At 37.4% G+C, this 15,090-nt stretch overlaps 1 protein-coding gene across 4 annotated transcripts in view; it reads right to left on the reverse strand.

The window, feature by feature from the left end:
- Positions 1–15,090, reverse strand: part of PCCA (propionyl-CoA carboxylase subunit alpha) — a 303,202-nt gene that overhangs the window by 143,036 nt on the left and 145,076 nt on the right. For all 4 annotated transcript variants that reach the window (XR_012997326.1, XM_076361576.1, XM_076361600.1 and 1 more), the window contains one exon: positions 4,054–4,164. Coding sequence is in view for 3 of the 4 variants with exons in the window: in XM_076361576.1 (XP_076217691.1) it covers positions 4,054–4,164 (111 nt within the window). In the remaining variant the exon portion in view is untranslated. The remainder of the gene's footprint in view (positions 1–4,053; positions 4,165–15,090) is intronic.

Raw genomic sequence — 15,090 nt, forward strand, 5'->3', positions numbered from 1 at the left:
GATTCTTTTTCCTTTTTCGCTGTGTTTTGGTATGGCTTTTGTGATAATCTCTTGGAAAATGCCTCATTTTTCATTTGCACAGGATGTCTCTCCCAAAGAGACTGACCAAGCATTTGAGATGTCATTTAATAACCAGGAAGAGTAGACCATTAAAAAAAAAAACCCTCAGTATTCAAACAGATATCCAGGAAAAGATGGATTAGCTGTGAAACAGACTGAACCACAAAGAATGATCCAATGGATAGGGTACTAACCTAAGGATCCTTGAGTTTAATTTGTGCTTTGTCAAGGACTCCTCTTAGATCTTTGTGAAAATAGAGATATTTTCTGTGCCTATAAAACAGGGATAATGATAGCATATTCCTTTCTCGCCAGGCAGGTTAGGAATTACAGAGGCATCCCAGGCTGCTTGGAAGCTGTAGAACAGCTCGTCTGACAATACTCTATCTAATAGTACGGGCTACTCCTGCATGCTTGGCAAATGTTTTTATCCTGTGAGCAAAGTGCTTGAAGGCCACTCTAAAACAGATGTATTTGTGTCATCTGACCTAATCGGTGTTGCCTCACCCACCCTCAGATCTGCACTCCCCCCAAAACACGCATGTGTGCTCAAGAGCAATAACCGACTCCAGCTGACCCACTGCCAGCCGGTATTCTAGCCGTCCATCCCTCGTATAGACAACAAAAGGGTATGACAGCAGCTGTTTTCCCACACTAATCATACCCTGAGCAAGGTTAGTTTCAGCACTGTAATATTTTAAAATAACTTGCAATAAACAAACTGGTTTTGTTCATGAATGCTTATTTAAAGAAGGGAAGAAAAAGAGTTAAACCCTAATCATGAAAATTACTAAACATTCCCGTTCTAGATGTAATTTGAAGTGGGCATCACAGGTTAATGGAAAAGCTGCCAAGATATTTCTAATAATTAATTTTTTCCTAACTTACAGTAAAAGCCTTCTAATAAAGGACTTATAATGAAACCCTTGAAAAATGAGACTGGAAAACAAAGCATCTCTTATTTTACTCTTAAGTAAGACTACAGTTAATGTTTATATTTGAAGAAAAATGCACATAAGAAATGGGGCAGTACTTCATGCAGTCACCAGAAAGAACACAGCTAACATTCATTACTTACCATCAATGTAGACCAACAGCGGCAATTGTGTAGTTTACAAAAGAAACACACTGGATTGTGCTCAAGCATAAATATAGTATGCATCTTCACTGAAATTTTTTTATTTCTTAAGTTTTCCAAATTTAAAACTCTTCTGGTATGGATTCCTACTGTTAACAACAGCACATATTTCTAGGTATTTCCAAATCCACTTTAGCTACACATTGCTCTAATTTTTCAGATTATCCCAGATCTTTTTTTACAGCTACGTGTCTTTTATAAACAGCATTAAGATATATGAAGCTACTTAATTTTCAAATCCTCCTAACAAAGTTTACCCTGGGTATTTATATAAAAAAGTTAGTTGAAGTGAGTAGAGAACTTACATTGCGTAAGTTAATTTGCCTTTGTTTCTCTTGCTGAGCTTCTACCCGTCATCTGCCCGCCACCCTTGCTCGCCTTCAACAGTTCCCATTAGAGTCTTTGCATGTGCAGAAATATTTTTCAATAGGTACCTAAAAAACTATCCTCTAATTCAACTCACTGATTTTTTTTTTTTTTTAAGCCAGAAGGGTCTGATCCAGAGCAAACTATAATCATTAAAAGGGCTCTCAATTACTTCAGTGAGCTTTGAATCAGTACTCTTGCCTTGAAATACAAATGCTGTGTAGTAATGATATCTGCATTTTTGATCATTAAGAAGGCTAATGTATGCTTGTATTTGATACATGGAAGGAGAAGAGCGAGACTTTTCATACAGCAGGAACAAAGTCTAGTCATTTAACGTCTGCCATTCATTAGTTTTATTATGAACTGTCACAATATCTCTTCTTGTGCCTTCTGGTGTCTAGAGCAAAAGCTTATCTTTAAGAATCTGTTAATACAATATTACTGTTTACCTCAGACTGCAACACTAATCAGCCATTTGCATCAGTGTGTATGTGCACACAAATACATGCATATACAGTTAAAGTCAGATGATCCCAAAACAAATTTCTTATCATCCTGCAATTTGTGGATCAACAAGTAATTAACTGATTATATACAGGTTAACATTACAATATAAAATATTAAAACAGGAATAAAAGAACAAGAGTACCTTTCCATAGTCAAAAATACAGAGCAAGGGGTCTCCTGGATCAGCAAAACCCATCCCAGCAGCCTCTTACAAGTGACCAAAGGCCCCAACAGTCACATTATCACAAATAAGGGTAGAATGGTTTATGTTTTTATTGTTCCCAATTGTGTGTGAGGTGAGGCTGCCTTTTCACAACATGGTGTAAACCTATCTAAGATCTTGTGTCATCGCCTTTCTCCTCCATTCCCTTCTCCCCATTCCTAGCCTGCCACTCACTTAGCACATCTGCTGAAGTTCACCAGGTTCCTTCATGAGCTAACCCAAGAACTCTCAAAAAACTACCCCAACAAAAGCAGCAACAATAAAAAAATGCAGTTTTATGGTGGTTTAGGGAACTGAATCCACTGAGGAAAAGGACTGAAAAGTCCCAGAATCATCAGAGAGACAGGACATGGGATTCTGTATTAAAGTGTCAGGGAAGGGAAGGGAGACAGACCAGCTAATCAACAGCACCGAGCCTTCAGAGCAGATGAGAGTACCCTCAAGTCTATGCTGGATGAAAGCCAGCCGAGTTACCTGAAGATTAGTTAAGTACACCTTACCAAAGAAGACAAAGGAACATTTGAGTTTCAACCATCACAAGCTTACTGCCACCCAAGGTGACCATCTCCTATTGCTTCGGTCGCAGTCAGGAGCCAGTAACAAGCTGGATGCATTAATCCCACTTGTAGGACTATATTACATAGAGTTGCCAATTACACCATGATCTAAGGTAGTTCGGTGGATTAATATTCTTTGCACCAAACACAAAGTCCTGAGGTAAGAAAAATCTGTTCTGCTCCTTAATGAGACTAGAATTTGGCAAGGTGCCAGTCATGTCTGGTGACTGCCAATCTGGCAGTGTCATCTCCAAAGTGGGATAAGGATTCTGCCACAGTGGATTAATGATGAATGTGGGAGAAAGGAATCTCCATGGGATTCATAAAGGACCCATGAATGATGAGCTATAAACATTGTCTTTTTTTTTTTTTTAAAATAAGGAAGAGGTTCTGCCTGATGAATGCCAGCTGAGATGTGAGGCCTGTATAGAAGGACTGAGTCTCTGACCACACAGGTCAAGAAACCATCTACAGCACATCGGCTGAGAGACAAGACAACCTTTTAAAATTTGATCCTTGTGAAAGGAAACCCATCTATTTGTTTACTTACATTTCTCTACCGACTGTTGTTATACATTTTTGCAACTGAGTTGTTTGGGATGTTGTAAAGAAACATTTGCATTTTTGTTTATATTAACCTAGGGTATGAGTTAATAATGTCAATGTGATGCCCATTACTATGTGTAACGAATATTAAGACCAGGTTACTGAAATACTCCGATAAAATGCCAGAACCTCCAGACAATGCTACAGTGAACAAAGGGTGCCAAAAGGCAATTCTAAAGATGCTGCACAAACTCACTGGAGAAGCAACAGTGTTGAGTAAAGAGAAATCTTATCTTCAGTTAACAGTAGGAGCACTGTCTGTGACGAAGCACAATAGCATGGTAGAGTTGAATTGATGTTTATTGTACATATTCCATATCACCTACAAATTGTTTTTCTTTACTTTGGAGGTCCTTCATTTACTATTTTGTCACTACAAGTATGTATTTTGCCTTCCTAAAAAGTAAAGAAAGTAACTGTTTCAATTATATTATGCATTATTTAAAAACTCTAATTGCGTGTATGCACAGATACACTTGAGGGAAAAAAAGTAAAGACTGATTGGGGAATGTGTCAGTCTATAAATATAAAGGAATAATAATCAGAAACACCACCTCTCAAGAAATAAAGAAACATTCCCAAATGGAACAAACCTTTAAAACCATCAGGATAGACTTCAGGAAGGAATTTAGTGCTGATGTCTCCTTGAACAAAGCGTGGATGGATGATCACTTCTCGTAGTAAAGAAATATTGTGAGACACACCTGAAAACAAAAAAAATCAATACAAAATCAGGTAAAAATATTAATCACAAATTACAGTAGGAAACAACTTGTAAAAATATGAGCTCTTATCTTTGTAGAATAAATATTTGTTCACAACTTGGAGACCACAGAACTGATGTAACCAATGCAGATATACCAGTTTTGTTCCGCTCCTGCCTCAAGATACCCTCCTTAAGCACTCAGTTTAATCAAGAAGTAAACCTTCCAAATTTTCTCCTCACCAAGCCTAATTCAAACACCTAGTTAAGTCAATGACAGCGAGCACAACCAAGAGACTTTTGGTTCAGTCCTAGCAGATGTAGGCAAGACCAGAGCCATCTCCTTGAAATGACAGATTAGTCGTGACCGTATCAGCCCAGTTCCAGTGAACCCTGGTCCACCTTGTCATCCTGCCACCTTATACACGCACACTCCTGTGGAAGATATGTGCTATATTGCACTCCAATCACAGTAATGAAAGATAGTAAAAAGTTTTATCACTTACATATAATTTTATAACATTTTTATCATTTGTAAGTCACAAGAGACTCCTGTGGAACTTACAGAACAAAGAAATCTATTGCTTGCTCCATATATACCTTAATCCAACCTTGCCTGGCCAATTCTTTTATTGAATGCCCCATTCCCTCTTTAGCACCATTCCATGACCCTGCTAGTCATATACCACTCCCCCCCAAAAAAATTTCTTTAATTAAAAAATTACTTATCATAAAGCCCTTATAGCCACTTTGTCCTTTAATTTCTTCGATTATACTTTTTTTTCTTTTTTCTGAATTTCTTCATCTCCTTTCATTCCACTTCTCAGCCTGTCTCATCTCTTTTTTCATATTTTTCTTTCCCTTCTTTTCCCCACTTTTTGTGCCAACAAAGAAAGACAACTTCTAAGAAATGCAATCTAAAGCTACACAGCTCAAAGGATGCTGCCAGTGTCAGTCCGGTACTTGCACACAAAACAGTAAGTCCTCTGCCCCTTCCTCACAGAAGAGTAAAAGATTAACTTGTTTTCCCTGAGAGGAAAGGAATAAACCATATCCCATTTCCAGCATAGGCTGGAAAAAAACATAATCAGGAGTAGATGTCAGCACATGATATGTACTCAGGACTAGTTGACACTGGAAAAAGATTGCCTAGAGAGATTCTGGAGTCAGTAAAAGTGTTTAAAAACAGGTTAAAGAAACACCTGTCAGGATGCAGACATAGTGGGTATACCTTAGTTCAGGCAGTGGGATTAGATGACTTTCTGAAATCCTTCAAGCTTTATTTTTCTTTGAATTTAACATGGCTGTGTAACTAAGTAACTTAATGCTAAACTGCACTTTGCCAGAAGTACTTGCAGTTTAGCACCGAATATGATGGTCATTAAAAGTCATTTCACTGAAATATTAAATACAAAGAAGTCTTTATAGGAGGTGGGAGAGGAAAGGAGGTGCAAAAAAAAAATCCCAGAGAAAAAAATCCCCAGATAATTTAAATTATCTTCTGCTTACTGCACTCCAAACAATTTTCAAAGAGAAGATACTTTCTCTTTTGAGAGTAGCACACAGGTCACCTCTGGAAAGGAAAGTTTAAGATTAGGCAGGTAAGAGAAAAACACCATATTTATCTCAACTCTCAATTTTGGAAAGAGACTGTAACAGAAAATTTGAGAAGTCACCTCAGTTCAATCCAAATATGACTACACAGAACAACACTGCCTCATAAAAATTAATGTTTCTTAAGAGAGCTGAAATAGACATGCAATTCAGAAGCATAAGCTGTAAGTGTTGGCTGCAGCTGTTGCATCCATTCCAGGTATGGATAAATGAGGAAGCTGCTATAGGAAAGAGGTTATCCAACCACAGCTGTGTGGTGTGCACTTTCTCACCCTTCAGGAAATACAAAGTAATTCAAATTCTTTCCTCTCAGGGTCAGAGGGACAGGCAACTCCAAATCACATTGCATTTTCCAGGTCACATGAACTTTGGTGTTAGGTGCACACCATGAAGTATAAAATGCAGAGCACATCACAAACTAGTTTATCTTGTAAAAATTTGTCTGTGCATCTATCTCTTGTAAAGCACAAGATTCTGAACTTCAACTTTAGATGTGTTTACTTACAAATTATTAATGATTAATACAGCGATGACATGACTCTGAAAGTTATTTGCACACTTTTTCTAATAGCTCTAGTTTAAAATAACATGAATGAGAATTCATTGTAAACTCAGGTCTCTCAACTGTAAATTAAACTATTTGGATTTCTTCCCCTATCGAGATCTCAGAAAACCAAACACACTAGCAGTACAGCGACCGTGAATTGCTGTAGCTACAGAAGGAGATTCTTTTGCAGTCCTACTTCTTTTCCCTTTGTGTTTTTCCAGTTTAGAAGCATGAATAACATTCTTGTTGTTTTATATACAGACCAGTTCAAACAGTTTCAAAGCTTTTTTCCCCTACAGTCTGCTGCTGGTGTGAATTTTCAAGCTCTCTGTGTGGCCGTCACTGAAACCACTTTCAACACACGGAGTCAGACTCAGCCTCATTGAATCATGAAGTCATAGCTGTAAAGACTAGTTCACGAGCCATTAAGTAGCACATTACACAACCAGTTCAATGATGACAAGATAAAAATTTGACCATTTGATTAAAAGAGGATCAGCCTCCTTGCTGCCTGTGACCTAGATAGTCATTCATGGACCCTGATTTCATAAACACTGAATGAAACTCACATTGCATCTCCACTAAACAAAAAAAATTTAAAAAAAATCTTATGCTAAATGGCTACAACTTGGAAACAAAGTCTTTCTTTGGCTGCTACAAAATCCTCCAAAAATTTCCCATTTGAATAGTAAGTTGAAATATCACAGAGATTTTCATCTATTAAGTACAACTTCAGGACTGTAATTAGAAGTCAAAGAGGAGCTCTTCAATGCTCCCCAACTCTGAATCCAGGATTTAAACATGCTACAATGTGTAACCAGATCATCTCATGTTTTTCTTTCCTAAACTGCTATAAGATCCCTGGTGAGATGATGGCTGATGACAGATGACAGAGCTTGGTGTCTCAACTGACTGCCCCAAAAGACCTGAAATAAAAAAAATACTATGAGTATCTTAATTATTTCCAACTCATGTCCGTCAGAAAAATCAGAGGCTTCTGCAACGTTTTAGGCCCCAAAATTCCTTTAACAAGTTCAATAGAGCAGACAAGCCTAGGTGTTTGGGAAGCAACATATGTATTTTACATGTGGAAATTAAAATTTAATAAGCAATAGTTTCCCTTAAAGTACCGTGAAAGTCTATCTTTTTCAGTCCCCATGATCATTATATGAGCAATGACTGCGTGGTTGATCTACTTCTCAAAACTGAGTTGATACCTTTAGTGATGTTCCCAATCATATGGCTTTAAAAAAAAAAAGCACCAATGCAATCCTTCAGAAGTCTAGAAGTTTTAGATTTGCAATTTAGCATGACCTCTGTCAAAGTTCATAAGGTCTCCATCTGTGTGTGAGTAACTGCTAGGCTACAGAAATATGGACCCCTAGAGCAGCTTGCTCCTGACTACCTGCTGCTTCCAAAACACCAGCCAGACATTAGCCCCACACTCTCACAGGATCAAACAGAGGCTAACAGGCAGTGCTTATTTCATGCAAAGTTAGACACTAAACTGAAGTATATTGTATTTATGTTGCAGTGGTTTTCAGGGAATTTTTCTTTTTCTTGACCAGGTCTGCAGTCTGCCAGGAACAAAATCACATTTGTTAACCTGACAAGCCATGACATTTCCAACAAACAAACAAAATCCTAAACCGTATCAATTTATTTCCCCTCCAGAAAACAAAATTTCACTTCAGCATCATTTTTTTTACACTGTTAAGACTGATGCAGAACTGCAGTTACAGTTATATTCTTCTTTTCTCTAAGTCAAAATATAATAAAAAATAATAATCAACGTTCCTTGTACCTCTTTTTTTATTTCACTTGGCTGTATTCTTCACACAATATTACATCAGTAGAAACTCAGTTTAAGATGTACTTCTTGGGTTTCAATTTTGACACACTATTTTCCAGAATACATTCGTAAAAGAGAGTGGACTAGCATTTAACTTCTGGAGATCTAATGAAATAAAATATATATATACACACACATATATTTGTATGTTTTATGTATAACAAACATCTATTCCTGAGGATCAATTAATTTTCCAGTTAAATTGTAGTTATTGCCTAATGAATACATGAGCAGACTAAATAATCACATTGTTCACCAGAGCTGATTAGTAACCACTATTTGAAGAAGCCCTCATTAAAAATAAAATAAAATTATAATCAGAAGAAATTACTCCCCATACTGCCTGTCTTTTTATCTTGCCTCCTTCCCTTCTTCATTCTCTGGATTACCTCTGCCTTAAAACCTTGCTAAATATACCAGATTTTTCATTTACTTACAAACTGTAGCCTAATTCCTAACTTGCCTTCCCAAGAAAACACAAAGAAGAAAAACACAATAAAATTGATTTTATAGAAAACAAAAATTTTATAGCAGGTTTATGAACAGGATATCACACCACATTTTTACTCACTAAAAATCAGAACTTGGAATGCCAAGGCACAAAACCATAGGCAATGTTTTCACTATAAATATTTACTGACACTAAACATATTCAGTGTTGATTAGCCTTTTTACAGTATTAAGCTTCTGTCATCTTGACGTCTGCAAACACAAATCTGCGCTTATCCATGTAAACTTAATTGGAGTCCTACATGCCTCTCTGTAGATAAGCAGTTGAATATACTTAACTTGCTGATATTTCAAATTGTGCTAAGTGGAATAGAAAGAACTTTATCTGCATACTTACTGATTGCAAAAACAACGTGTGGAGTACAGTACTAGAGGTTTCTCTTTTTAAAAAAATAGCAAAGCTAAATTATCACCAATCAATTTAAATGCTAAATAAGAATAAATGCTATGAAGTTTAGGAGGCAGCCGAGTTGATTTCTCTAACCAAAAAATAAAGAAAATATTAACCAAGCTCTGTGCTGAGCATTATGAAACACTGATTACGTTACTCTCCACTTAAAACAAGAAAATTATCATAGATTTGCACAGACTATGAAAACACCACTTTCAACACATGAACTTTTCAAAGCCCATGATTACTACCCAGCTAGCCTCCACGTTTGCAATTCCAAAAGTTGTCATAATATTCCCTAAAACCCTCAACATTCAACTGTTTAATTGTCTTTCAAAGCTTGTGTTTTGCTTCAATTCACTTCAGAGCAGGCTATCTGCATAAAAAGTCCCATCCCAAAAGCGAGAAGAAAGGCTTTTTTAGCTTTGTAATTTTAATACACAAACATCCACATAAAGTTCTCACATAGGATCAGTACACCACTGACCCTCAGAGCTGAATATGTATTTCAATTAAAACATTAATTCTTTTAGATATTAAAGTCTGAAGCTCACAGAACTCATAGACCAGAATAAAGGGGGAAAAGAAAGGGGGGGAAAAGCAGATAATATATGGTAATATCCTACTATAAAAATCATTAGTTCAAACTGAAACTAAATTTTGTACTGCATGCACTTCTGAACCTCTTAATAAGATTAAGCAGTCCATTATTTATAGTGCTAGCAAACACATATGAATGTTTGAATCAGTAGAATAATTGGAAGCAGAAGTTAAGCAGGCTTTTTCAAGAACAAGTGAAAGAAAATGGATGGCCATCCTGCCATCACCCTCTCCTCAGCCACCCCTTTACTCTAAAGAAGGGGAATAGAACACCAGGACAACATTATATCTAAGGGGTATAACTAGAAATAACAGCACTTGTCTTTCAATGCCTCCTCAACCTGGCACACTGCATTTTGTGTAGTTTTTCACTGCCACAATTCTTTTTTTCTTAATTAAAAAACCCAGAACTCCTCTGACAAAAAAAAAAAAAAAAGTACCTTACTTTATTTCCCTTCTCCTGCACCAATAACCTTGCCTTCCTCTTTTACCTGATCAGCCTGTACTTCAGTTGCCCTTCCCTCTTTCTCCTCCATAGTGCAGTAGCCTATAACCCTTCCTAAACTACACACCATAACGTTCTACTGACAAGCTGCCACTCCCACTCCCTCCCCTGCAACTGGCTTAAGGAAAAAATGAGGAGAAACAGGAGGAGAATCTTCCCTCATGCCAGCATCTGTGCTCCAAGCTGATGTTACCGAGCATTCTGCAACGGTCCCTTCTAGTGGTTTTGAACTAAGTTTGTTGCTTTCCCTTCTCCAATTTTGGTTTCGACACTGACACACTTGGGGACCCGCTGGTCCCTGTTGCAAAGGGTCAGAGAACACAGAGACTCTTGCAGACCTCCCAGCCCCTCTTCCCTCTGCTACGCAAAGAGGAGAACCCACAGTTCACAGTTGTACGACCTGTTGCAGCACTTTTTTAAAGCACAACCAGGAAAACGAGGCCTGTTCCATTCTTTTTTTAAAAACGGACACTATATGCCTTTTGATGGAAAACTGGCTTATACAACAAAGATTGTTTTGTTCACAATACCAATGAGCACACTTGCATACCTGCATGGGATCAGAATACAGGAGAGTATAAAACTTACAAGTGTCACTGCCATCGAGAAGTATCTTTTAAGTTAATATATAAAAGACAAAATCATTCAGTAATTGATGACGTTTGGATTTAATGAAAGTTTATTGTGAAACCCTTTGTACCTGAAAATTAATTTCTTTGAAATATATGATAAAATACTAAAATTAAAGTGGGGGTTTTTTTTGTTTTTTGCTTTTTTCTTGGAAAGCCAAGGCCTTCTCCACAATACTAAGCACACTACTCTTCTTCCTCCCAATTAGTGTGTTTACAGCTGCAAAAACTCAAGACAAGTTTCTGCTGTCACTGTTCTGGCAGGTCTCCATTCATATCAGAGAGTTAACACCTATATTCCTATTCCTCTCAAACATTCACCACGCTTACTTACCTCTTTTCTATGATTGCTCTTGTACCCCATGCTGGAAGATCCCCCCCTGGTTGGTGGCTCCCTTATTTCCCCCTCATTTCTACTCCTCCTTGCTTTATCTGCTGCTTACTCTTTCCTCAGATGCTCCTTTTTCCACTCTTCTTTCTCCCAAATGGTCTACTACATTCCTCTCTCCCCACCGCAAGCAGGAACCCAACAGGTAACGGCTGACTTTACATAAAGACTGTTAATTTCATGTTACTGCTTTCTATCTGAATCAGCAGGGAAGATAAAAAGCAAACAGAGGTCAAAGGAAAGATTACAGGAATCTCTGCACTCACGGATATGAGCTATCTGCCCAATGAGACCTTTGGTGAACTGATAATCAGTTCTACTTGCTGCATAAATATGTCCATTTCTTTTATTTAAACAGATAAAAACAATTTTCATACATAAACTTTCCAGAACTTCATACTGGGTTTTATATATGCCTTTAAATGAACAGATTATTCAGCATCATAAGTTACATGACAAACATGCTAAAATCTTAGAGAAACTGAGAAGAGGGAAATCACACATCATGTTTACACATACAGTAGACACACTGAAAGGCATTCTCCCAATACCATATTTCTGTTGTTCAAATTAGAAAGAAGAAACAAAACCTTAAGTTTCTGAAGAAAAGTGGCATAAAACAAGAGAAAGATGAACTACTAACAAAACAGTGCAAGCTCACAGGAAACAACTCATGCCTCATCCCGATGAGCAACAGTGCCTCTATGTTTGACCGATGCTTTGAACTTTTCAGTATTCACAAATTCTCCAGTAACCACTGGATAAAACGAAAAGTGTATCTGCTTGAGACAAATCTCGGTTAGATGTTGAACATTAATCATCCCTGAACTATACTGGAAGACCCACAGATAAAAATGTTACCTAATTAGACCCTTCCTCATTCAGAAGTCTCAACTGAGATCTTGAATTCAGATCAGTTCTCAATGGAGGACTCGGTTCCTATCAGAATAATTTAGACTGTAAAGGACCTTAGGAGATCATTTAATCCAATCCACTCAAAGAAGTGCTATCCTAGACTTTTACCTGCTCCCACTAATAATGCTGTAGATATTACACAGGAAATAAGATGCAGATTACATTCTCATGACCACATTGAATGTATCTTGAGTTAGTCACATTGTTAGCATGTACCAATGAACAGACTGTAGAATTTCTTATTTCAATGTGTGCAAGTTGTCACCAGCCCAACCTGTAATAAAATGTTAAGGCAATAAGCATTTTCAGAGCATAGCATTGTGCAAACATCACAATTTGAGTTATGCAGCATTTATAATCAAGACACTGCTATTACAAGCACTATATGATGCAGTCTTGGTTGCTTAAAGTATTATTTACTCAAATTTTGCGTAAGTCTGCTTTCTTTGCAAGTATTAGATGACATTTTTAGAAAATTTAGTTAATTTTGTTTCCTTCGTGATGTTGTCAGGCAGATTTAACTGGGAGGGACTGCTGAACCATGGATTCGAGGTCAGGTACTATCCGGTCCTAGAAAACAAGTCAATAAAGACCGCAGTCTTGCTCTCTGTAAGTGGAACGGAGCTAAAAGGGAATGGGTAACTCTTGGATATCCTAAAGCCACAGCAGTAGAAATTGAATGTCTGCTCATACAGCCAGTAGACAAGGAACAGCAGAGTAAGTCCTTGCACTTCACCCTGTCAGCATGCCTCAACCCAGCCTGGATGAGTCACCTCCTGGAGGGTCACTGTGCTGCTTCAGTCTCTGGGTTCTCTGCTGGGACTGCCATGAATGACATTTGTTCCAAGAGGACATTTGTCTTCTAGGAGCTGGATAAAGACCACTGATTTCATGCAGGTCAGCAAGCAACCATCAAAATATTAGTGACTAAAAGTCCTTACCAACTTTTGCCTGCTTTGAACTGGTGACACAGAAGTGATGGGAAAGACTCCATCTTCCATTAGCAGTCCCTAAGCTACCCATTAGATGGTCCTTGACCTGTTACCCAGTCACCCCATCCCATTCCCACCCTATGTGAGTAAACGAGCGTTTTTGCTTACAGAAATGTTGCAACTCTTGAGAATCTAAATTCTCACAGTATATATTATCAGTACAATTCACACTGACTTCTGCTGGTAATGCTTAGCTAAAATGCTTTGTAACTCAGAAGAGACTTGTTACTTACAGGGAAAAATACACCGTCTCTAAACACAAAGCAAACATAAAAGCTGCTTCCAAGGAAACTGAGGGGGGAGTGTTTCAGAAATAGGAATATGGAGCACACTATTCAGGAAGACTATGGCGATCTCTAAATAGTTATGTACAGGCTCACTATTCAAATATAAAACCAAGTAACTTCAAAGCTAGGTAAAAAACTATGCTGTATCTTTTACTACTAGTAACAACTCAGTTGTGGAGAAGACTTCATGTGAGGCACTTTCACATAAGATCAAGGTAGTTTAATATTGTTTTACATAGCACCTAACATTTTAAAGCAAAAATATACACAGTCATTTTAGAAAAAAAATGCATGAAATTGCTTTTACTTTTCTGATGTTTAATTATTTTTGTCCATTTAAATACCAAAATATTACTACTTCTGCATCACCTGTTAGGCTTACTTGAACTTATTAGAGACAACTCCTCTGAACAAGGAGGAGTTCTGTACATGTCAATGCAGTTCAGAACATTACAGATAGGACAGTTTCTACAAACTGCCCTATCAAGTATCATTCACACTAGGCAAGAGAAGAAATACTTTAAAATCCATGAATGTTACATTTTAAATAAACCCTCAGAAGAAACTACCAGCTGTGTAAAACTACACAAAAGTCCTGTGGGTTTTCAAATGGAAACCACTGCTCACCACAACTAAAAAAAGAGTTCTGGAAATTCATCTACTTTTGAAACCTGTGGTAAAATAAAATTTGTCCTTTGTAATACTTTAAAAAAAAATGCATTCCCCCCCATAGTTCATTTATTACCTCTTTCAATGTTTTTAATAGATGAAGAGCTTTTTCACAGGTAGAAATACTAGAGAGGTATCAGGTATGAACACTTAAATGCATACATGCATACTAATAAAAGACTGTAAAAAAATCAAGAATGCAAGTTAGTAATTTTCATACGTAAGACATCATATCCTTTGTAGGTATTTATATATCTGTGGAACTGCTATTAGGTACATACACACCTGTGTAAAACACCTAAGAACAAACAATGTGGTTCCATCCCATATTACAGCACACAATAAAAGACCATGCTCCACACACAATTCCAATATTCTCATTAACTATAATCCTTCCAGCCTAATTTTCTATTGGTTCAAACTTTTTGAATCCAGTTTGAATCCAGAGCCTTTCTGCATTAAAAACAAAAACAAAAACAAAAAAAACCCCACACCTCACATCAGTCTAGCTATAGTGGTATAAATTTCTCTCTCGTATAAATTTACTCAGCATGGGTTTACATCAGCACATTGTACTGCAATAATCTAATGGCTCAAGTTGCACCAGTATAAATCCACTTTAGAGTTATGCAGTTCATTTACAATGGCTAATCCTACCACCTATCTAGCTACACTGTGGTAGAGAGATGCTCATTTTCCCCTAGATAGATAAATCTTTCTAGTCTGACATGGCATCTGTAGTATTTAGCAGACAGCATTAAAGCCAAACCAAGTTTTACAGAAACACTCATATGATTGTCTGCTGTATGAGGTCTCTCCTGCTCTTCCTCCCAGTCATTCAGAGGAGGACTTAAGTAAGCGTTCCAAGTCTTTCTCCCATCTCAAACCATGGAACAACCTGCCCAACAACCAAAACAAGGAACAAAGGCGGCAAATCCTCCAACAGTTTCCTTCCCACCTACCCCGGTTCTTCACGTATACTGACTAATAATGAAAAAAACAACTCCCCCAAACACCCACACAGTTAA

This window comes from Aptenodytes patagonicus, chromosome 1 (genome assembly GCF_965638725.1).
Source record: "Aptenodytes patagonicus chromosome 1, bAptPat1.pri.cur, whole genome shotgun sequence".
Taxonomy (NCBI): Eukaryota; Metazoa; Chordata; class Aves; order Sphenisciformes; family Spheniscidae; genus Aptenodytes; species Aptenodytes patagonicus.